Source organism: Nomascus leucogenys, chromosome 17 (assembly GCF_006542625.1).
Source record: "Nomascus leucogenys isolate Asia chromosome 17, Asia_NLE_v1, whole genome shotgun sequence".
NCBI lineage: Eukaryota > Metazoa > Chordata > Mammalia > Primates > Hylobatidae > Nomascus > Nomascus leucogenys.
Genome location: NC_044397.1, coordinates 72,290,924 through 72,315,227, shown reverse-complemented (window position 1 = coordinate 72,315,227; position 24,304 = coordinate 72,290,924). Strand labels below are relative to the sequence as shown.

Sequence of the window (24,304 nt, the reverse complement as noted above, 5' to 3'; positions counted from 1 at the left end):
CAGTGCAAGTGTACCCTCTAGAGATGCTCATGGAAATACAGAGATGATGGGGAGAAATGCCTTTTGTAGTATTGTGTGTTATGTGAGAAATGGAAACATCCAAAATATCTACTACGATACAATCATAGAGTGGAATGTTAGGCCATCGTTATGGAAATAGGTCCAGTATACATTATTGAATTTTAAAAATTGCCTGTGTGTGTGTATAGGATGATTATACTTCTGTTTAAAATTTGGAGATTTTTATGTGTTTGTGCATAGAAGTGATCTGGAAAGATAAAACCTGTAATTATTAAGAGTGTGGGATTGGAAGGTGGAGTGAAAGTAGTTTTAACTTTACTTTCATTTTTTGTAGGATTTTGGGAGGACAATGATTGTCAAATGTATGTATCTATATTTTCTGTTTTGTTTTTTGTTTTTTGTTTTTTTGAGACAGAGCCTCGTTCTGTCGCCCAGGCTGGAGGAGTGCAGTGGCACGATCTCAGCTCACCATAACCTCTGCCTCCCGGGTTCAGGCAATTTCGTCTGCCTCGGCCTCCTGAATAGCTAAGACTACAGGCGACCACCACCACGCCCAGCTAATTTTTGTATTTTTAGTAGAGACGGGGTTTCACCATATTGGCCAGGCTGGTCTTGAACTCATGACCTCGTGATCTGCCTGCCTCAGCCTCCCAAAGCGCTGGGATTATAGGCATGAGCCACCGTGCCTGGCCCTATACCTCTTTTATAATTTGAATATACACACCCTTATATTATTCCCGCACCTCCAAGTCTCTGCCAACATAATGATAAATTATTGCACATACTCCTGAGAGAATCCTTGTTCTCATTTGGAAACAATTTACTGTAACTATGCCCTTGTTTATACCTGTAACATTTGAGTTGAGGGCTAAGGGGGAAAGAAAAACGTTCTGGCTTACAATGCCAAAATTTTTCTTCATTTGAGGTGAAATTATTTTTGCAGAGCTCAGGAAGGAGCTACAAAGTTTCAGCTGTAGTATGCAACTCTGGAAGAGGAAGGTGGAACTTCTCACAGAAACAAAGCTGTCCCTTCAAGAGTAATAACTCACCTATAGAAATAATTATAGGAAACCATTGAGCTTCATGGGGTTTTCAGTTCAAATAGGATCAGAGCTCTTTTTTGGAAGAGGAGTGGCATGTTGACATTTTATTTTGCATAACTACCAAAGCCAGTATAAAAAGGAGAAGAGTAGGACATAAATTTTAACTACCAAAGACATGAATGCCAATATTCTCTTTACTCAAAGACCCAGGAAGTAAAGTGGGATAGAGGCAGCATGATGTAGTAAAAAGTATATTGGCTCTGAAGTCAGGCAGGATATAGTCCTGGCTGCCACTTACTAGCTCTGTGATTCCTTTCCTTGGCTGTAAATTGGGGTAATAAATGGTTGTAGGATTAGAGTTAATGGAATGTACTAAGCATATTAACATTGTGAGTACTCAACAAATGGTAACTGATAGTTTTTACTTGGTGCGAAAGAAGAATAAAGAAAGAACTGTTTCATCTCCTTCACTAGCCCCTTGTGTGTCCTGAGTTTGCTAATGTATCAGTCTTTTTGAGGCCAAATTCTCAGATTATATGCTACCTGGATTAACAGTTTTTTGTTTTTTTGTTTGTTTGTTTTGTTGAGACGCAGAATCTCGCTGTGTCACCCAGGCTGGAGTGCAGTGGCACTATCTCGGCTCACTGCAAGCTCTGCCTCCCAAGTTCACGCCATTCTCCTGCCTCAGCCTCCCGAGTAGCTGGGACTACAGGCGCCCGCCACCACACCCGGCTAATTTTTTGTATTTTTTTTTTAGTAGAGACGGGGTTTCATTGTGTTAGCCAGGGTGGTCTCAATCTCCTGACCTTGTGATCCGCCCACCTCAGCCTCCCAAAGTGCTGGGATTACAGGCGTGAGCCAGCACCACCCAGCCTGGATTAACAGTTTATTGATACACTTGTTCATTCATTAAAAATGTTGAGCTGTAAGTGCCAGGTATTACTCTAGGTCTTGGGAACATATCAGTGCTTAAGAAAGAGAAGGTGTGTGTTGTCAACTCACACATTTCTGTCTCTGACCCAGACTTCTCCCTTGAACTCAGATTTACACATATAACCACCTATTTGTTATCTCTACTTGGTTGCCTAGTGAAAATCTCAGAGGTTTTTTTCATTCCATGCTTGGCTGGGGTATCACCAGTGAGGGAGCTGGGACACCACAGTGTGCCTTTGTTGTCCTAATAAATACTCATGTGGTCAAATAGTTAGGATATAATACAATATTGTCATTCTTCTAAACTTTCTTAAAAGAGTATAACACCAGTTTTGGCATGTGACTTTTAGTTATTTTGATTTGCCTATATGTGTCCTGAGAGAATGTTATAGAAGTTGTAAAACTCCTATTTGCAAGATGAAAATGCAAATATGTGAAGTAAGTGCTTCAATAATGAATCGATAGCAATATATTTTTTTCTGTTCCAGAAAACACCAGTTTGATCATGGAGAGGTAAAGACTTAATATCATTATAATTTTACTTATCTTAAAGTTGCATGCATTTGGACTTTCCTTTCTATTTCCAGTTTCTAACTTTGTTGGCAATTGTCAGCAATCATCTTGAAAATAGCCTGTTATGTGTTTTTATGAGAATGCTACATGCAGATTCACTGACCATTCGTTAAAATTAACTAGGAAACTCATTTGTTCTGCTCTGATCATCTTTATGCTAATAGCAGTTGACTTCTGGAGCCCATTTAGACATACATGTGAGGTGTCTATTGCATAATTGGAAATCACTTTCCTCTCTGCTCACCTTGCTTGAGGCCTCAGAGATGTGATTGGTTACTGCTCCCATCTCCTAGTGGTCCAGTCTGGTTTTGAGGGCAGTTCCAAGGTGGAGCCCTCAGATCTTGAGGCAGCAGTCATTTCTTTTACCACTGTCTTTTCTTGGTCTGATGTAGCATCAAGGTAGATTCAAAAATGTGGGCTTTATTAACCACAGGTTTGACTCTGAGAATCACAGAAACACTTGCCTTAATGACTTTATAATTTTAGCCTTCCACTAAAATGGAACAGTTTGAAAGTGAATTTCAAGAATTGTTTTAGAAATTTCAGAGACCAAAGTAGTAGTATTTTTTGTTACTAAGGAGAACGTACCCCTTTCTGCATATTGCCAGCTTAGTATTCTTAAACTTCACAAACAGTAGGAGTAAAAAACATTTTCTTCTTTCTTTCAGCTGGTTTACCATGCATTGCAATTGTTAGCATATACGGCCCTTGGTATTTTAATTATGAGACTAAAACTCTTCTTGACACCACACATATGTGTTATGGCATCACTGATCTGCTCAAGACAGGTAATATGTTATGTTGGAGTATAGCTACTATGATAATTTTAGTCTTTATTATTAGTGGCCCTAAAATAATGAATTACAAAGTCTTTTAAGTGATTATAGTTAAAGCTCTTCATGGTTTTGTACTTATCTTTCTTAAAGGGTAAGGGCCAAAGCTGATCGTTTTTTATCTTTCTAAAGATTTAAAATAGTTGTTGGTGTACAACAAACACCGATTTAGTACAGACTGAGTTCATGAGTGATTACTGCAGGTGCTGATAGAAAGCAGAGCTTAATTGTACAAATAACTTTTTTTTGTTTTGACATTCATATCACAAAGAATTCTAACAATTTCAACTTATAAGTGCTTGAAAATTATATGTTCTTTTTTTGGTATCAAACATTTTTTTTTCATTTGGTGCACATTTGTGTGCACATTCTTGACTTGTGCTTTTTAAAATTTAGTTTAAGCCTTCCTTGGTGGTTTGCTGCTTATTTTTCCTGGATAACTGCCTCCTTGCTCTGTATTCACAGATTTATGCTTCTCCCTAGTGTCACCTTTCCATCAGTCAACCAGTCTAGGTACAACAGCAGCACCTCCCTTAAATGTAGCAGATAGTCACTAAGCACCTACACTGTGCACTCTAGGAATAGAGGAGAGAGTAGTGGTCAGAAAAGTCAAAAGCCAGTGTTTATAAGCCCTCAAGAAACTTGAAATCTAGCTCTGTAGACACGTAGAGAAAGATCAAGAGAACAAAGTGTTGTTGTGGAGTGTGGACTATTTGGATGCGGAAAAAATTAGCCAGCCTCGAGGTTCCCGATCAGAATGTTGTATTATGTTAGAAAGGCACTACTTTCCACCTTTCTGACCCCTTCAGGGTGACACAGGAAAGGAGGTTGGTTGGAAGCCTTTAATCTTGAGTCTTATCCCACAGCATGACTGATGATATAGGTTGGTGCAAAAGTAATTGTGGATTTTGTCATTAAAATAGCAAAACCCGCAATTACTTTTGCACCAACCTAATAGAAAGTGTCACCCAGGGCAGGTTTTGCAAGTGTGGGGTTCCTGCTGGTCACACAGGACCTCGCATTCAGAAGGACCCTGAACTTGGTTGAATGTTTGCTGCTGCTGTTTTGAACGTCTTAATAATTTTTTAACAAGAGACCCCACATTTTTGTTTTGCACTGGGCCTTGTAAATTGCACAGGTGGTTGTGGCTTTACTTGAATCTGGGAGTAGAGAAAGCAGGTTGAGAAAAGAGCTTCCTACATTGTGTTCGACTTACATGAGGCTGATGGTAGAATTCTTTTGATCCCAAAGATTATTATTTTGGGGCTTTTTCTTCAGGATAATTAATCCTTTATTTGGGACTCTAGCAGAGGCCACATTCTTCTCTGGGAAGAAGTTTTGCATAACAGATGCATACTACCTTATACTAACAATTACCAATGTATTCTTAATTTGGTTTCAGCTATTTGGATGGCTCTTTTGCAAAGTACATCCTGGTGCTGTTGTTTTTGCTATATTAGCAGCAATGTCAATACAAGATTCAGCAAATCTGCAAACCCAGTGGAATATTGTAGGGGAGTTCAGCAATTTGCCGCAAGAAGAACTTATAGAATGGATCAAATATAGTACTAAACCAGGTAAAAAAAAAAAAAAAAAAAAAAAGTCATATTATTTAACTGTTTTTCCCACAATTTTATATACCACTGCAAACTCTTAAACCCTAGTTACTTCCACTGATCTTACTCTTTCTAAGCAATGTTGCTTTTAGTATATCTAAAACAAAGGAGGTATCAATCCTGTTTAAATGGTTTGCAGGGGAAATGTTATACATATGTTCTTAGTAATTTATTCTGCCACTTTTTATAGATTTTAATTTTTTCAAAATTTATTCAGTCATAAATGCCATATTTAAAATAATTTTTACTGTGCTTATTTTCTTAATGAATTTTTAATATTAGTCCACATTCCTTCTTGAAATAGACTCATGGAATGTGATATTTTATTCATGTGTGTGGAAAGGGAGACTTTGTTGTCATCTGAGTATCAAATGATTGAATACTAAATCATCTTCCAGAACTCCTTGTTACTATAAAGCTTTCCTAGTCCATTTTGTACTTCTAGATTCAGGAAAGATTTCTAAGATTTTTCTTTAAAGAAAGAAATCTTTAATGATGAGATGATGAAGCTCTATTTTCCAAGGAAAATAGTTTACCCAGGCCTGGCTGCCAACTGCTACTTTATCAGTCATCTGACTTCATTCTAGTTCTGCCATTGAATCTTGAAGTCATGAACCTGCTGGACCTCTGCTCTGTTACCTGTGCAATAATTGATTTACACTTGAAGGAGACCCCTTCTCACCCTCAGTGAGTGTCTTCCTGAGACCTTCCTCTTCCTTTCCAGATGCAGTGTTTGCAGGTGCCATGCCCATGATGGCAAGTGTTAAGCTCTCTGCGCTTCAGCCCATTGTGAATCATCCACATTATGAAGATGCAGGCTTGAGGTCAGTGCACAGTCTCGCATCATCAAAACAAACCTCCCATGCAAACAGACAGTGAGTGGAGGACACCGGCAAAGTAATGAGGAATGTTCCAAAAGGATATGATGAACTGAGGCTTATCGAGTCAGGGAGCAGAAAGCTGAAATAAGACTGCTAAGCTCTAAACAAATCCATTAAGGCTTCACAGGGCAGGAAAGCGACAACTTTGGGGACTGTCTTCTCTACCAGGCAGAAAAAAGAAGTCATACTGTTGCACTTTCCCACAGGTTAACAGGGCTCTAAAATGTCCAAGTCCTTTTCATCCTGTAACTCCCTGAAGAGTTTAGCTTAGAGTGTTTATTAAGGTTTTCTCATAGGTGATTTTTCTTGAGTTTGGAGAAGTCATTTGAAATAGAATCCCATTCAAAGAGGAGTTTATTCTGGTTTTCACCAGTATAGCCTGTTAGAATGATCTTGGGTGTTTTCTTTTTTTTCAGATTTTTTTGAGACTTTAAAAAATAATTTAGAGATGTGTTGTCTAAATTATTTTTTTAAAAAGATTAAGTTTTTCATGCAATTTCTAAGGCAGGTGAAGCTATTCATTTTCTAAGTGATTAGGTGAATCTTATTAGCATCTTCTTTTGCATAACAATGGCATGTACATTCACAAATAAGCTTTTTCAGTAAAAAATCAATCTCCTCAAGCTAATTTCCAGACCAATTTTGTTAAACAAGTTTAGTTTTTCTAAAATCTAGAAATAAAACGAAGAACCATTTAATGTGAATTATTGTTGATATCAAAGTTGGGACCGTTGCAGCTTCAGAGTAGTCCTATAGTTGTGTTTGTTGTAGTTCATCCCTGTTCACGCACAGGGTACCTTACTCTTACATGTGATAGAGTAGTGAAGAATTTAAGACAAATGAATAAGTGAACAAACACAAAGAGACCAAGTTTGGAAATGTAGGGGTGTATTAAAGGTCACCCTCTTCTCCCACGACTTGTCCTCCCTCTGCCTTCTGCTTTTGACCTCACTGATGCCCCTTAGTGGGAACTTCCATGGGGAATTTCCTCCTGACTGGATTCTTCTTCATCGTTTTCTAGCCTAATTCAGTGCTTTCTTCCAAATGTGTTATTGTATCGTTTTAATCTTGAAAATTTTGTGCCCAATTATTTTTCTTTAAAGAGCCAGAACGAAAACAGTATACTCAATGTATAGTCGGAAAGCAGCCGAAGAAGTGAAGCGAGAACTGATAAAGTTAAAAGTGAACTATTACATTCTAGAAGAGTCATGGTGTGTAAGAAGATCCAAGTGAGTATCAACACAGTTAACATTTTATAATCATAAGACACGAAGGTTAATTCAAGCACATGGCACATGCTTTGCTGGTGGCAGGGGTGTGTATATAACATAAAGTATACATGGAAAAAACTTTCTTTTTTTTAAACAGGCTCTCACTCTGTGGCCCAGGCTGGAGAGCACTGGCATAACCTGGGCTCACTGCAGCCTCCACCCAATTTTTGTATTTTTAGTGGAGATGGGGTTTTGCCGTGTTGGCCCAGGCTGGTCTCAAACTCCTGGCCTCAAGTGCTACTCCTGCCTTGGCCTCCCGAAGTGCTGGGACTACAGGTGTGAGCCACCACGCCTGGCCTGAAAAGACCTTTTAGATAATGATTTGGAGACTTTGTTTTCTAGTCTTTATAAATATCTTTTTTTTAAATAATGATTTGTATGTGTATACTACCTTAAAGAGATTTTATTGGCACTAGTTGATAATCTCCCAAATTGTTCATATTTGCTTTTGAAGTTTTAAAATAAACTTTTATTTAAAGTTGGATGTATTTTCTTTCAAAAGACTTCCAGGGTCTGAAACCAAGTAATGGGGAGTCTCTTTTGGTGAAGTCAGGCAGCTGAGCACCAGGGGCCGCATTATCCTTACCGGGTCTCTGTGCTACACCATGTCCTGTCAATGGATGGGATACCCTGTCAGCATCAACTCAGAATGAAGCTTTTATTTATTTTATTTTATTTTTTTTTTTTGAGACGGAGTCTCGCTCTGTCGCCCAGGCTGGAGTGCAGTGGCACAATCTCGGCTCACTGCAAGCTCAGCCTCCTGGGTTCAGGCCATTCTCCTACCTCAGCCTCTCCGAGTAGCTGGGACTACAGGCGCCCGCCACCACGCCCGGCTAATTTTTTGTATTTTTGGTAGAGATGGGGTTTCACCGTGGTCTCGATCTCCTGACCTCGTGATCCGCCCGCCTCGGCCTCCCAAAGTGCTGGGATTACAAGCGTGAGCCACCACGCCCAGCCTAGAATGAAGCTTTTCTTTCCTGGTGTTTCACATCTTACTTGAATGGGAAAATGACTTTACTGTGACCCACATTCTCTTGGGTTTATAGTTTTTAAAAGTTTCTATTTCCACAGAGATGTTTACTAAGCTGAGTATAGCTCCAAGTGACAGTAAGATCTTCAAAGCAGATGTGAATCTAAAGCTATCTAAAAATGTGGCACATAAGTGACTGGACAGCAGGTGACAGTAGCCTGCTTTTAAAGTACCATAACATTCACTTCATGGAGAGCACAGTACAGGAATAATTTTATCAGAAATAAACACTATTTTATGGAATAATAATATTTTTAAAATTCTTACTACTCTGTAACTAAACATAAGTGTTCAAGAGATTGCTATATTTGCGGCTTGATCATACTTGCCCACCATATATTTCAATGACACATACGGTATTAAGACAACATTGTTAAATATTGAGTGGTGAGTGAAAAATAGTTCTGTGACATAGTATCTACAGCTTTGCTGATAAGGCAACTAAAATAATTGTTGATTATAGAATGATTTTCCTATGAATGTGTGCTATGTGGTTTGAATTCAGTCAGGATTTATAGAAAATGTTAGTTTGTAATAATTTAGAAAATGCTTTAAGCGTTTGTGGATATATATATGAAATTCATATACTCACCTTTCACATTGTTATATAAATTTAGGACAGAAAAGTTCTAAGCATCTCATAATGATCTTATTAGGAAATTATATGAAATGAATGGTAGGCTGACATTTGCAATAGGAAGAACTCAGTTCTTAGCATAGCTTTCTACCAGAATGGGGATCTTCTTTATTTCTGTGGGCTTCACTCTCTTGAAACAACTGTAAGTTACTGGAACATAAAAATAATTTTCATAACCTTTTCTCTCCAAGCTCACAATGAGCCTTAATTCAAGAGTTCCTTTTTTTCCTAGACCCCTACATACAGTTTGAATATGTGAAAGTTGCAGAGGCTTTGTGCTATAGAGTGTTGGGAGAGCTCCCTGGATTTGTATAGCTCTAACAGTCTCATGTTTGGGTTCATGCTATTTGCAGAGTAGGCAGAGCACTGTTTTACCCACACAAGAAAGGATATGAAGGCAAATTCAGGAAATATGGCAATAAACTTTGCACACTAAACAAAATCAGCAGACATTAAACTGACTTCAGGTCACTTACAAGCACTCAGACTGAGAATTGGGGTGCAGAAGAGGGTGTGCTGGATTTCCCCATCTGGACCCTGACTTGCCATTTATTGTGTCTGTCACAGCAGGAGTTGAGTGGGAGGAAGCTACTAAAATGACTCTCTCATCTGTTTTCCCCACTCATTAAAACAACACTCTCCATCTAGTACAAGATCTAAGCCAGGCTGATGACACACTGTCAGGAAACCTTGGACAGGTCCACTCTGCTTCAACCTTGACACAAAACAAAAGCTGTGCTTTCTGTCCCGACAGGGAAGCAAATGGGAGTTCCGATAGGAGAGGAAAGTGAAGAATGACTAACATTTATCTAGGGTTTAGGTAGTTTCTTTTTTTTTTTAATTGAGACGGAATCTCGCTCTGTCGCCGAAGGCTGGAGTGCAGTAGCTCAATCTCGGCTCACTGCAAGCTCCGCCTCCCGGGTTCATGCCATTCTCCTGCCTCAGCCTCTCCGAGTAGCTGAGACTACAGGCGCCCGCCACCATGCCCGGCTAATTTTTTTGTATTTTTAGTCGGGGTTTCACTGTGGTCTCGATCTCCTGACCTGGTGATCCGCCCGCCTCAGCCTCCCGAAGTGCTGGGATTACAAGCGTGAGCCACCGCGCCCAGCCTGGTAGTTTCTTGACAAAGCTTTCTGCCAGATTTGGGACCTTCCTTATTTCTTTGGCCTTCACTCTCCATTTCAGTTATGATCAGCCTGAAACCCCTGTGGATTGCGGGGACGTGAAAGTATGTCGGAATGGGGGAAGCAGATGGGGAACTCAGATACGAGAGGAAGGGGAACAGGAACCAATATTCATCTAGTGCTTAATCTGTGCCTGGCAATTGGTGAACACTATGTTTAAATGATCTCATTTACAAGTGGCTTAATTGTATGGCTTGATTATTCCTTAAATATTTGACACTGTGTTTAAATATAAACACTCAAATCTACTTGCATGCAAGTTGTAGATTAGTTTTTATTTAACTACAGTTCTCTGCTTTCTTTTACTCCAATAATAGAGTTGACATAAAATACGTGCATTTAGAAGAAAATTATTCAGATTTCCACTAATGCTATTTGCAGATGGCTGGCCTGGGAAACCTTGGGAAACTCAGATGAGTAATAAATAGTGTTGCACAAGGCAAACAGAGATCCCCAAGACAGCTGTTTGCCCTCTTTTTCCTAAAAGCTGTTGAACTCAGGAAAACTGTGGGTCATTCTCTACTTTCTGTGTGTCTCACTCTCTGCCACCATGGGCCCTCAGTGTTGTAACAGTTCAGCCTTGACGTGTATGAGAAAATTAAAAGGTAGAAAACCCATGCCCAGCCATATGATCATAGGTGTTCCATGTCAGTAGAAACCAGTGTCAGCAAGGATGTGCAAAAAGTGTGCACTTGAACCCTCTTCATGGGAACACTTATTGGCAAAACATTTCTAGGGGATAGTTCGATGAAGGGAAGGTAAAAAAAAAAATGTGCAGTCCTTTGGCAGAGTGATAATGTTGCCTCTAGAGCAGGGGTCTCCAAGCCCCCAGCCATGGACCAGTACTGGTCTGTGGCCTGTTAGGAACCCAGCCTCACAGCAGGAGGTAAGCAAAGGGTGAGCAAGCATTACAGCCTGAGCTCTGGCTCCTGACAGATCAGTGGCAGCATTAGATTCTCATAGGAGCACGAACTCTATTGTGAACTCCACATGCGAGGGATCTAGGGTACATGCTCCTTATGAGAATCTAATGCCTGATGATCTGAGGTGAAACAATTTCATCTGAAAACCATCGCCCCCACCCTCCAGTCCATGGAAAAATTGTCTTGCACAAAACCAGTTCCTGGTGCCAAAAAGGTTGGGGACTGCTGCTCTAGAGGTTTAGTTTGCAGAAGGGAGCACTGCACAAGACTGCTTGTAGCTGCATTGCTTTATAATGGCAAAATGGGAAACAATTAAAATATCTATCTGTAAAGAATTGGTTAAATAATACATATGAGAACTAGCAGCTTTTGAAAACAATAGAGTAGGTCTTTATGCACTGAGATGGAAAAATAGTGCCACATTTTATTGTTCAGTATAGAGTCCCAGAATAATTCGATTTTGTAAAAACAACTCAAGAGCATCTGTCAGGGTTTTCCAGAGGGACAGAATTAATAGGATAGATGTATATATGAAAGGGAGTTTATTAACGAGTACTGACTCACACAAACACACAGTGAGGCCCCACAATAGGCCACCTGCAAGCTGAGGAACAAGGAAGCCAGTCCAAGTCCCAAAACCTCAAAAGTAGGGAAGCTGACAGTGCAGCCTTCAATCTGTGGCTGAAGGTCCAAGGTTCCCTGGCAAACCACTGACGTAGACCCAAGAGTCCAAAAACTGAAGAACTTGGAGTCCAATGTTCAAGGGCAGGAAGTGTCTAGCACAGGAGAAAGATGGAGGCCAGAAGACTCAGCCAGTCTAGTCCTTCCACATTGTTTTGCCTGCTTTTATTCTAGCCATGCTGCCAGCTGATTAGATGGTACCCACACAGATTGAGGGTAGGTCTGCCTCTCCCAGTCCACTGACTCAAACGTTTATCTCCCTTGACAACACCCTCACAGACACACCCAGAAACAATACTTTGATCCTTCAATCCAATCAAGTTGACACTCAATACTCATCATCACAGCATCTATGTATATAATGATATCCGTGTCTATATGTGTGTCTGACATTGGAAAAAGATCCAGCAGATAGCAAATACTGTACATTCTCACTTATAAGTGGGAACTAAGCTACCAGGATGCAAAGCATAAGAATGATACGGACTATGGGGACTCGGGGGAATCGAGGAGTGGGGTGAGGGATAAAAGACTACACACTGAGTACACTTGCTACTGCTCTGGTGATGGGTGCACCAAAATCTCAGTAACTGCCATTGAAGAACTTATCCATGTAATCAAAAACCACCTGTTTTGCAAAAGCTATTGAAAAAAAAAATTTTTTTTTTAAAAAGGTCCAGCAGGATATATGCTGGATTGTTTATAGAAGTCACCTCTGAGAAATGCTATTGGAGATGATGGTGACTTTCATTTCTTAAAATGTATGTAGGTCTATATTTTGATACTTTTATAATGACTGATTACTTATAAATTAAATATGTTATTTAAAAAGGGAAAATGATGTACATCCCTGCTACAGTGTTTGCCTCATGGAGGAGAGTGAGGGAAGGACTGCTACTAAACATAAGAGGGACTTGTTGGGAATTTTTTTTCTCTTATTTAGAAATAAAAATAAAAAGGGAGGCAATTATGATAAAACATGAGCAGTTGTCAATTCTGTATAATTTTCCCATATGTTTTTCTGTTTTTTAAAATTCCTCAAAAGGTAGATAGCAGTATCCAACAGTTATATCTATAAAACTGTTCTTGATTTAAAATAAATGGTACTGTTATTTTGAAGGACTTATTTAGGCAAATGTCATATGATGCCAATTTTACTTATTCTATTCTTTATATATATTGCTTTTGAGATTTAATTATGTATTTAGCTAAGATGTATGTCCAACACTACCAGAATTTCTTTAAATTGATTCATTCTAGAATATCGACTGTCCAGTTTAAGATGTTTTGACCTACTGATTTTTTGACTTTATGACAGTGTTAAAGCCATATGCATTCAGTAGAAAGCATACTTCAAATACCCATACAACCATTCTGTTTTTCAGTGTCAGTACAGCATTCAATAAATTACATGAGATGTTCAACATTTTGTTATAAAACAGCATTTGTATTAGATGATTTTGTCAAACTGTAAGCTAATACAAGTGTTCCTAGCATGTTTAAGGTAGGTTAGGCTAAGCCGTGATGTTGGGTAGATTAGGTGTATTAAATGCATTTTCAACTTTTGATGGGTTTATTGGAACATAACCCCATTGTAAGTTGAGGAGCATCTATACAATTAATGCAACTTGCCTGTGAACTAAGCATATTTGTTCTTTATAATTTTTTAAATCAATATTGTCAGGCCTCTGAGCCCAAGATAAGCCATCATATCCCCTGTGACCTATGCTTATACATCCAGATGGCCTGAAGTAACTGAAGAATCACAAAAGAAGTGATATTTAAATGGCCTGTTCCTGCCTCAACTGGTGACATTCCACCAAAAAAGAAGTGAAAATGGCCAGTCCTTGCCTTAACTGATGACATTACCTTGTGAAATTCCTTCTCCTGGCTCATCCTGGCCCAAAACCTCCCCCACTGAGCACTTTGTGACCCCCCACTCCGGCCCATCAGAGAACAACCCCCCTTTGACTGTAATTTTCCTTTACCTACCAAAATCTTATAAAATGGCCCCACCCCTACCTCCCTTTGCTAACTCTCTTTTTGGACTCAGCCCGCCTGCACCCAGGTGAAATAAACAGCCTTGTTGCTCACACAAAGCCTGTTTGGTGGTCTCTTTACACGGATCCAAGTGAAATTTGGTGCCATGACTCAGATTGGGGGACCTCCCTTAGGAGATCAATCCCCTGTCCTCCTGCTCTTTGCTCCATGAGAAAGATCCACCTACGACCTCAGGTCCTCAGACTGACCAGCCCAAGGAACATCTCACCAATTTTAAATCGGGTAAGCAGCCTCTCTTTACTCTCTTCTCCAACCTCTCTCACTATCCTTCAACCTCTTTCTCCTTTCAATCTTGGCGCCACACTTAAATCTCTCTCTTCTCTTAATTTCAGTTCCTTTCCTTTTCTGGTAGAGACAAAGGCGACGCGTTTTATCTGTGAACCCAAAACTCCGGCGCTGGTCACGGAATCAGGAAGAGTCTTCCCTTGGTGTTTAATTACATGAGGACGCCTACATGATTATTCACCCATGTTTCAGAGGTGTCTGACCACACAGGGATGCCTGTCTTGGTCCTTCACCCTTAGCAGCAAGTACCGCTTTTCTCGGGGACAAGAACGCCCCAACCCCTTCCCTCCATGTCTCTACCCCTTCTCCACTTTCCTGGGGGGCAAGCATCCCCCACCCCTTGTCTCCATGTCTCTACCCTCTCTTTTCTGTGGACTTGCCTCCTTCACTATAGGCAACCTTCCACCCTCCATTCCTCCTTCTCCCTTAGCCTGTGTTCTCAAAGACTTAATACCTCTTCAACTCACACGACCTAAAACCTAAATGCCTTATTTTCTTCTGCAATGCCGCTTGACCCCAGTACAAACTTGACAGTGGTTCCAAATAGCCAGAAAATGGCACTTTCGATTTTTCCATCCTACAAGATCTAAATAATCCTTGTCGTAAAATGGGCAAACAGTCTGAGGTGCCTGATGTCCAGGCATTCTTTTACACATCGGTCCCTCTCTAGTCTCTGTTCCCAATGCAACTCATCCCAAATCTTCCTTTTTTCCCTCCCGCCTGTCCCCTCAGTCCCAACCCCAAGCATCGCTGAGTCTTTCCTCTTTCCAATCTTCCTTTCCTACAGACCCACCTGACCTCTCCCCTCCTCCCCAGGCTGCTCCTCGCCAGGCCGAGCTAGGTCCCAATTCTTCCTCAGCCTCTGCTCCCTTACCCTGTAATCCTTTTATCACCTCCCCTCCTCACACCCAGTCCAGCTTACAGTTTTGTTCCGCAACCAACCCTCCCGCACCTGCCCAGCAATTTCCTCTTAAAAAGGTGGCTGGAGCTAAAGGCATAGTCAAGATTAATGCTCCTTTTTCTTTATCCCAAATCAGATAGCGTTAGGCTCTTTTTCATCAAATAAAAAACCCAGCCCAGTTCATGGCTTGCTTGGCAGCAACCCTGAGATGCTTTACAGCCCTAGACCCTAAAAGGTCAAAAGGCCATCTTATTCTCAATATACATTTTATTACCCAACTTGCTCCCAACTGTTTTTTTTTTTTTTTGAGATAGAGTCTCGCTCTGTCACCCAGGCTGGAGTGCAGTGGCGCGATCTCGGCTCACTGCAAGCTCCGCCTCCCGGGTTCACGCCATTCTCCTGCCTCAGCCTCTCCGAGTAGCTGGGACTACAGGCACCCACCACCACGCCCGGCTAATTTTTTGTATTTTTAGTAGAGATGGGGTTCCACCGTGTTAGCCAGGATGGTCTCGATCTCCTGACCTCGTGATCCGCCCGTCTCAGCCTCCCAAAGTGCTGGGATTACAAGCGTGTGCCACCATGCCCGGCTGCTCCCAACATTAAATAAAACTCCAAAAATTAAATTCCAGCCCTCAAACCCCAAAACAGGACTTAATTAACCTCGCCTTCAAGGTGTACAATAATAAAGTGGAGGCAGCCAAGTAGCAATGTATTTCTGAGTTGCAATTCCTTGCCTCCACTGTGAGACAAATCCCAGCCATATCTCCAGCACACAAGAACTTCCAAATGCCTGAACCGCAGCTGCCAGGGGTTCCTCCAGAACTGCCTCCCCCAGGAGCTTGCTACAAGTGCTGGAAATCTGGCCACTGGACCAAGGAATGCCCACGGCCTGGGATTCTTCCTAAGCTGTGTCCCATCTGTGCAGGACCCCACTGAAAATCAGACTGTTCAACTCACCTGGCAGCCACTCCCAGAGCCCCTGGAACTCTGGCCCAAGGCTCTCTGACACCTTCCCAGATCTTCTCGGCTTAGCAGCTGAAGACTGACACTGCCCAATCGCCTCAGAAGCCTACAGGACCATCAGAGACGTTCTTGGTAACTCTCACAGTGGAGGGTAAGTCCGTCCCCTTCTTAATCAATAGAGAGGCTACCCACTCCACATTACCTTCTTTTCAAGGGCCTGTTTCCCTTGCCTCCATAACTGTTGTGGGTATTGACAGCCAGGCTTCTAAGCCTCTTAAAACTCCCCAACTCTGGTGCCAACTTAGACAATACTCTTTTAAGCACTCCTTTTTAGTTATCCCCACCTGCCCAGTTCCCTTGTTAGGCCGAGACACTTTAACTAAATTATCTGCTTCCTTGACTATTCCTGGGCTACAACCACACCTCATTGCTGCCTTTTCCCCCAGTTCAAAGCCTCCTTCACATCCTCCCCTTGTATCTCCCCACCTTAACCCACAAGTATAGGACACCCCTACTCCTTCCTTGGCGACCGATCATGCACCCCTTACCATCCCATTAAAACCTAATCATTCTTACCCTGCTCAATGCCAATATCCCATCCCACAGCATGCTTTAAAAGGATTAAAGTCTGTTATCACTCGCCTGCTACAGCATAGCCTTTTAAAGCCTATAAACTCCCTTTCCAATTCCCCCATTTTACCTGTCCTAAAACCAGACAAGGCTTACAGGTTAGTTCAGGATCTATGCCTTATCAACCAAATTGTTTTGCCTATCCACCCCGTGGTGCCAAACCTATATACTCTCTATCCTCATTACCTCCCTCCACAATCCATTACTCTGTTCTGGATCTCAAACTTGCTTTCTTTACTATTCCTTTGCATCCTTCATCCCAGCCTCTCTTCGCTTTCACTTGGACTGACCCTGACACCCATCAGGCTCAGCAAATTACCTGGGCTATACTGCCGCAAGGCATCACAGACAGCCCCTATTACTTCAGTCAAGCCCAAATTTCTCCTTCATCTGTTACCTATCTCGGCTTAATTCTCATAAAAACACACGTGCTCTCCCTGCCGATGGTGTCCGACTGATCTCTCAAACCCCAGTACCTTCTACAAAACAACAATTCCTTTCCTTCCTAGGCATGGTTGGATACTTTCAACTTTAGATACCTGGTTTTGCCATCCTAACAAAACCATTTTATAAACTCACAAAAGGAAACCTAGCTGACCCCATAGATCCTAAATCCTTTCCCCACTCCTCTTTCCGTTCCTTGAAGACAGCTTTAGAGACTGCCCCCACTCTAGCTCTCCCTGACTCATCCCAACCCTTTTCATTACACACAGCTGAAGTGCAGGGCTGTGCAGAAGGAATTCTTACACAGGACCAGGATCTCGTCCTGTAGCCTTTTTGTCCAAACAACTTGACCTTACTGTTTTAGGCTGGCCATTACATCTCCGTGCAGTGGCTACTGCCACCCTAATACTTTTAGAGGCCCTTAAAATCACAAACTGTGCTCAACTCATTCTCTACAGCTCTCATAATTTCCAAAATCTATTTTCTTCCTCACACCTGATGCATATACTTTCTGCTCCCCAGCTCCTTCAGCTGTACTCACTCTTTGTTGAGTCTCCACAATTACCATTGTTCCTGGCCCGGACTTCAATCCCGCCTCCCACATTATTCCTGATACCACACCTGACCCTCATGACTGCATCTCTCTGATCCACCTGACGTTCACCCCATTTCCCCACATTTCCTTCTTCCCTGTTTCTCACCCTGATCACACTTGGTTTATTGATGGCCGTTCCACCAGGCCTAATTGCCACACACCAGCAAAGGCAGGCTATGCTATAGTACAAGCCACTAGCCCGCCTCTTAAAACCTCTCATTTCCTTTCCATCGTGGAAATCTATCCTCAAAGGAATAACTTCTCAGTGTTCCATCTGCTATTCTACTACTCCTCAGGGATTATTCAGGCCCCCTCCCTTCCCTACACATCAAGCTAGGGGATTTGCCCCCACCCAGGACTGGCAAATTAGCTTTACTCAACATGCCCCGAGTCACAAAAACTAAAATACCTCTTAGTCTAGGTAGACACTTTCACTGGATAGGTAGAGGCCTTTCCTACAGGATCTGAGAAGGCCACCACGGTCATTTCTTCCCTTCTGTCAGACATAATTCCTCAGTTTAGCCTGCCCACCTCTATACAGTCTGATAACAGACCAGCCTTTATTAGTCAAATCAGCCAAGCAGTTTTTCGGGCTCTTAGTATTCAGTGAAACCTTTATATCCCTTATGGTCCTCAGTCTTCAGGAAAAGTAGAACAGACTAAAGGTCTTTTAAAAACACACCTCACCAAGCTCAGCCACCAACTTGGAATAGACAATACTTTTACCACTTTCCTTTCTCAGAATTCAGGCCTGTCCTCAGAATGCTACAACGTACAGCCCATTTAAGATCCTGTATAGACGCTCCATTTTATTAGGCCCCAGTCTCATTCCAGACACCAGACCAACTTGGACTGTGCCCCCAAAAAACTTGTCATCCCTACTATCTTCTGTCTAGTCATACTCCTATTCACTGTCCTCAACTACTCATACATGCCCTGCTCTTGTTTACACTGCCAGTTTACACTGTTTCTCCAAGCCATCACAGCTGATATCTCCTGGTGCTATCCCCAAACCGCCACTCTTAACTCTTAAGTAAATAAATAATCTTTGCTGGCAAGGCTATGCTGAACCTCCTTAGGCACTCTCTAATTAGATGTCCTAGGTCCTCCCAATTCTTAGTCTTTTAATACCTGTTTTTCTCCTTCTCTTACTCCGTTTAGTTTTTCAATTCATACAAAACTGTGTCCAGGCCATCACCAATAATTCTCAATGACAAATGTTTCTTCTAACAACCCCACAATATTATCCTTTACCACAAAATCTTCCTTCAGCTTAATCTTTCCCACTCTAGGTTGACACACCGCCTCTAATCCCACTCAAAGCAGCCCTGAGAAATATCACCCATTATCTCTCCATACCACCCCCAAAAATTTTCACCATCCCAACACTTTACCACTATTTTGTGTTTTATTTTTCTTATTAATATAAGAAGACAGGAATGTCAGGCCTCTGAGACCAAGCTAAGCCATCATATCCCCTGTGACCTGCATGTACACATCCAGATGGCGGGTTCCTGCCTTAACTGATGACATTCCACCACAAAAGAAGTGAAAATGGCCTGTTCCTGCCTTAATTGATGACATTGTCTTGTGAAATTCCTCCTCCTGGCTCATCCTGGCCCAAAAGCTCCCCCACTGAGTACCTTGTGACCTCCACTCCTGCCCACCAGAGAACAACCCCCCTTTTTCTTTTACCTACCCAAACCGTATAAAACAGCCCCACCCCATCTCCCTTCGCTGACTGTCTTTTTGGACTCAGCCTGCCTGCACCCAGGTGAATAAAAGCTTTATTGCTCACACAAAGCCTGTTTGGTGGTCTCTTCACATGGACGCGCATGAAAGCTAGATGACAGGATTGTTTAAAAACTGAAGTAATTTAAGTGGAAAAAAGGAAATGAGGTCAGGAATATAAGGAGTGCTCTGCTTTCTCTGCAGTTATATAATGCACATTGATTTTTAACATGGACATTCATTTTTCTAGGCCTGGTTGCAGTATGCCTGAAATTTGGGATGTAGAAGATCCTGTCAATGCTGGGAAAACTCCCTTATGTAACCTCTTGGTGAAGGATTCCAAACCTCACTTCACCACTGTATTCCAGAACAGTGTTTACAAAGTCCTGGAAGTTGTAAAAGAATGACTGCTACATGAACCACTGCCTACGGAGAACTACATCAGTAATGGTTTTAATGTTTTGCTAAGTCATGTGTTATTCATATCCCAAAAACTTTAATAGGTAACTGTTTGCAAATAGAAAACATTTTATTTGGTCAATTTGAATGTCATTCTAATTATAAAAATGACTCATACCTTTATCAATTGGTTACTATTTCAATGCCCCCTTTAAAATTTGCTATGCAAATGAGTATATGCTTGGACTTGACTTCAGTATTTGTGCTAAAGTGAGCAAAGTTACCTGTATAAAGAAAACACAATGGGTTGTGACAAGGATGACATGAAAATACAGGACAATTCTGACAATGTAGGGGCTGATTTTATAGTGTAAGAACTATTAATGCCCCTTGCTTTTTTTTTTTCTGCCTCTTGCTCTTGTCTTTTGGACATTTCAGTGATGATTGTAAGTTCTTCGGTCATGTCAGCCCCTGTCATCAGCTTGAGTTACAGTAGATGGGGCAGACATGGAGTGTTTGCTATGTAGAACTGTCTGTCTGTTTTACTTCCTTGTGCTCTTTTTGTTCTCTGTTCTCTTGTTAATGAAGCTTTTCCTGCCCATTATTAATCCAAACTCTTGGGCCTTCTGGTTAGGAAATTCCCTTAACTTCCAGCCATGTGGCATTATCATGTCTCTTTCTCTCTCTCTCCCTCTCTCTCTTCTCCTCCTCCCCACATTTTCTGTCAAATAAGTACTGTTTACTCATTTAGTTGCTTATCAAATACTTATTCTTGGTTTTAAAAAAATTAATGGTAAGTGCATTTTTCTCATTTTTTAGCATTATTCAAATGTTTACATTTTAATACCTTTAAACCACTTTAAAATTTTTTCATGTTTAATTATAGTTTTAAGAAAAACTATTTTGAACAACCCCAAATATAGTGCATCTAAAAACGAATGTATATTTGAGTAGACATCACTTATAGTGGAACGGTAGACTGTAGTACATGGTAATTTTTCTTTTACTCTTAAGATACAGTAAAACATTACTAATTTTCCTGTCAAAAACGTAAAGAATAACAATAAATGAAGTTTTTATATTTTACTTTTAAGATTGCCTGTCTTTAATAAGACAAAGCCTTAAGCGTTATGTTATAATTTTGGTTCTAAAAATCATCATTTCAGTATGAGGAATGAGTGTATTTCGTCTTCCTCTTTAGTTTTTTTCTTCCTATTTATTTTTATTTTGAAAAATTTCTACACCTTCTTTGAATTCCTGGTATGAATTTTTGTTTCTTAGAAGTTAATTTGTGTGAAATGAGATTCTTCAAAACGATGAAACCTCATAGCTCTGAGAAAAGGTTTTAGAGTTTTATTATTCATTTATTTATTTATTTATTTATTTTCAACTGGCACACAAGCCTACTTTTTTTTTTTATTATTATACTTTAAGTTTTATGGTACATGTGCACAATGTGCAGGTTTGTTACATATGTATCCATGTGCCATGTTGGTTTGCTGCACCCATTAACTCGTCATTTAGCATTAGGTATATCTCCTAATGCTGTCCCTCCCCCTCCCTCAATCCCACAATAGTCCCTGGAGTGCGATGTTCCCCTTCCTGTGTCCATGTGTTCTCATTGTTCAATTCCCACCTATGAGTGAGAACATGCGGTGTTTGGTTTTTTGTCCTTGAAATAGTTTACTGAGAATGATGATTTCCAGTTTCATCCATGTCCCTACAAAGGACATGAACTCATCATTTTTTTATGGCTGCATAGTATTCCATGGTGTATATGTACCACATTTTCTTAATCCAGTCTATCGTTGTTGGACATTTGGGTTGGTTCCAAGTCTTTGCTATTGTGAATAGTTCTGCAATAAACATACATGTGCATGTGTCTTTAAAATCTAAGCAAACCGTGACTATGGCTGACTGACTACACATTTAATTATACTGCTTCTCTTTCTTAACCACAGGCAGATGAACCTCATTGTGGATTGTCCTTGAGACCTTAGTCCTCAGGCATGGTTTCTGGTGCCCACTCCTGGAAGCCACTGTTCCCTTTCTACCTTCTTACCAGAGCCCAAGGGCAGGCCTGGTCCCGGGGAAGCAGCAGCTTGGTGACATGAGTCAGCTGCAAAGGTTGAGGAGTGTGCCCTCAGAGAAGCACCGCCCCCAGCCCTGCCCCAGCGCCCAGAGCTGAAGCTCCCAGGGATGCTCCTTCCCTAGAGGCAGCTCAGGAGAGGGACTCTGGCAGTGTTCTTCAGATTTGTGGCCACTGTTTCTCATTTGCTGGTTGACTGTTTTTATTTCTTAGGCTTTTGCTAGTTTTAGAAAATGGGAAGCAGCCCATGATTTGTGGATTAAAAACAACATTTGAGCGATGATGCACAACAGTCCAGGAAAATGGGCAGTGGACACTTGAGGCCGAGGATGGGAGTTGACATGGACAGGGAGAGGGAGGTGCGTTCTGCTTATCTGTGATTGTTTCTCGCCTGAGTGTGGCTGATTGTGTACATCCAGCAGTTACAATTTTTAAAAATTATACTTGTATATTTATTTTGTATTTTTCTCACCCCCAGTAATTTCCTTCCAAATAAGTTCACATGTAATAAGTCTAAATTCTGTATAGGAAAAAAGCATTAAAAATACTATTATAACTTATTCATTTGCTGGGAACCATTAAAAGTAGTATAAATTAGCTTTTTCCAGAAGGATCCTTTTGTAGCAGTGTTTATGAATGTAACCCCCAGCAAAATATGGCTATATATTAGGGGAGCCAGTTCGGAGCAGAGACCTGAAGGTCCCTGCTCACAGCACCAGCATTGTGGAGCATCCGCACCTTTGATGGCAATGCAGAGTGATAGCAGGTTCCATAGGCATGACAAAACAGTATTAAAGCTCAGTGTTTTGCATATTTTTAGCATTTAAAAATATTTTTGCTTTAGTGTGAGGAAAGTAAGGATGGGCAAAGAGGCGATCAAAATAGCTATTGCTATGATATTTTAGAAAACAAAGTTGGGGCCGTATTTCTTTAAAAAGATAAGCCTCTAAAAATGCTTAGCAAAAAAGGTATAGTGTTAAAATAGGCAGTGATATTAATGAGAAAATGAAAGTATGTATCAGGAATAAAGTGATACCGCATAGGAGTATTGTATTTTTATGAATTTTATGCCAGTTGTTTACATGTACTATATATGTTAAATAAAAAAAATCATGAAAAATGAGGGAAGTATTTTTCTTGATTGTTATTTTCATTGCCACCTTGATCGTGATCAAGTTCGGCCTCATTTTGTAGTCAGATAGCCATGAACTGGTTTGAGTCAGATAGCAGTTCTGAGAAGAGAGGGAGGGATCATAACAGTGGGGGTAGACTCTTTGGTCTTGTTGTTGGTAGTGGTAGGTACTGAGATTATCCAAACTTTTCCTGTATTTATGGTAGAGTCACTTACATTCCTTTATCCTTTTCATCAAGGGACACAATAATTCATTCAAACTATATATTGGGAATAATTAAAGAGTTGCTAAAACCTGCTTTAATGTATTTAAAAAATACGCTGGTATCAACATTTTCTAAATTGTAGCTCGATGTTTTTACTTGATACAAACATCAACTTCTTGGTTCTTTCTCTATGTAGGAAAGACATTTCAGCTCTCTTCATTCCTGTATAATTACTTTCTTAACACAATGACACCTTGATTCTGACATCTTTGGGGAATGAGGTGTTCTAATACAGTTTAAAAGTAGCTCCTCTTTTAATTAGCAGGCATCAGCATCACCTGGAAGGCCTGTAGATTGCTGGGCCCCACCACAGAGGTTTCTGTTTCAGTTGGCCTATGGTGGGGCCCCAGAACTTGGATTTCTTAACAGTTATCAGGTGGTGTTGAGGCTGTTCGTCCAGGGACCATACTTGAGAGCCTCTGCTCTGATCGGTGGGAACAGACTGGCTGGATGACTGGCCTCTAGGGGGCGATCCATTCCTCGCAGCAATCCCACCAGAGCTGGTTGATGGACACTCTACCAGGAGCTGAATTTTACCACGTACCTTCTTTGCCTGTTAGGGGGCACTGTTTCAATGAAACTTGCAAGGAGCAAAGAACAGATTAGGTAATTTTTAATCGGAACACTGATATGAATTATAGATTATTTACATATTTTGAAGCTGCAAACTGCCCCTTGTTTCTTTTCAGTTCAGAGATGGTAAAGGATTTTCAATCCTTGAAATAGAACTTCCTTTTGTAGGATTACTTTGTCTAGAAGACAATAGATAAATTCAATGATGTGTGGGGATTGCAAAAATTCATTTTCCACTTTATTACTTTTGTTTTGGCACCAGAAATCCGAATCTTCTTCCTTTATTAGAGGTCAGCCAATAATCAGCGCTAGGTCACAGATTGCTTGCTTCTTTCTTCTTTCTCCTTTTTCTCCTGCCCCCAACTAGAAGTTTCTAATTTGAATCAATAAAATTGTTCTCAGTGCAGAAAAAGAGGAGCTACTTTTAAACTTCATTACGTTCCTGAATTGGTCTTTATTTCACAGCATTGTATCAGAACAAATACATTTTACATTAGAAGTTGAAAAGGATATTAAGGTACAAAAAGGTCTTGAAAACTTTCCTTTTACATTTCCTCCTGTGAGAGAGATTTTAAAATTCTGAATGAATATATAAGAGTTGAAGACTCG

General features: G+C 40.8%; 1 protein-coding gene across 1 annotated transcript in view; it reads left to right on the top strand.

Annotated features, from left to right (window-relative positions):
* LOC100606653 (probable C-mannosyltransferase DPY19L1) overlaps nt 1-19,651 on the top strand; it is a 48,927-nt gene extending 29,276 nt beyond the window's left edge. The window contains exons 5-10 of the mRNA XM_030795621.1: nt 2,486-2,510; nt 3,239-3,358; nt 4,806-4,980; nt 5,744-5,843; nt 7,004-7,129; nt 19,487-19,651. Coding sequence (XP_030651481.1) covers nt 2,486-2,510; nt 3,239-3,358; nt 4,806-4,980; nt 5,744-5,843; nt 7,004-7,129; nt 19,487-19,643 — 703 coding nt within the window. The 3' untranslated portion in view covers nt 19,644-19,651. The remainder of the gene's footprint in view (nt 1-2,485; nt 2,511-3,238; nt 3,359-4,805; nt 4,981-5,743; nt 5,844-7,003; nt 7,130-19,486) is intronic.
* The last annotated feature ends 4,653 nt before the right edge of the window (nt 19,652-24,304 follow it).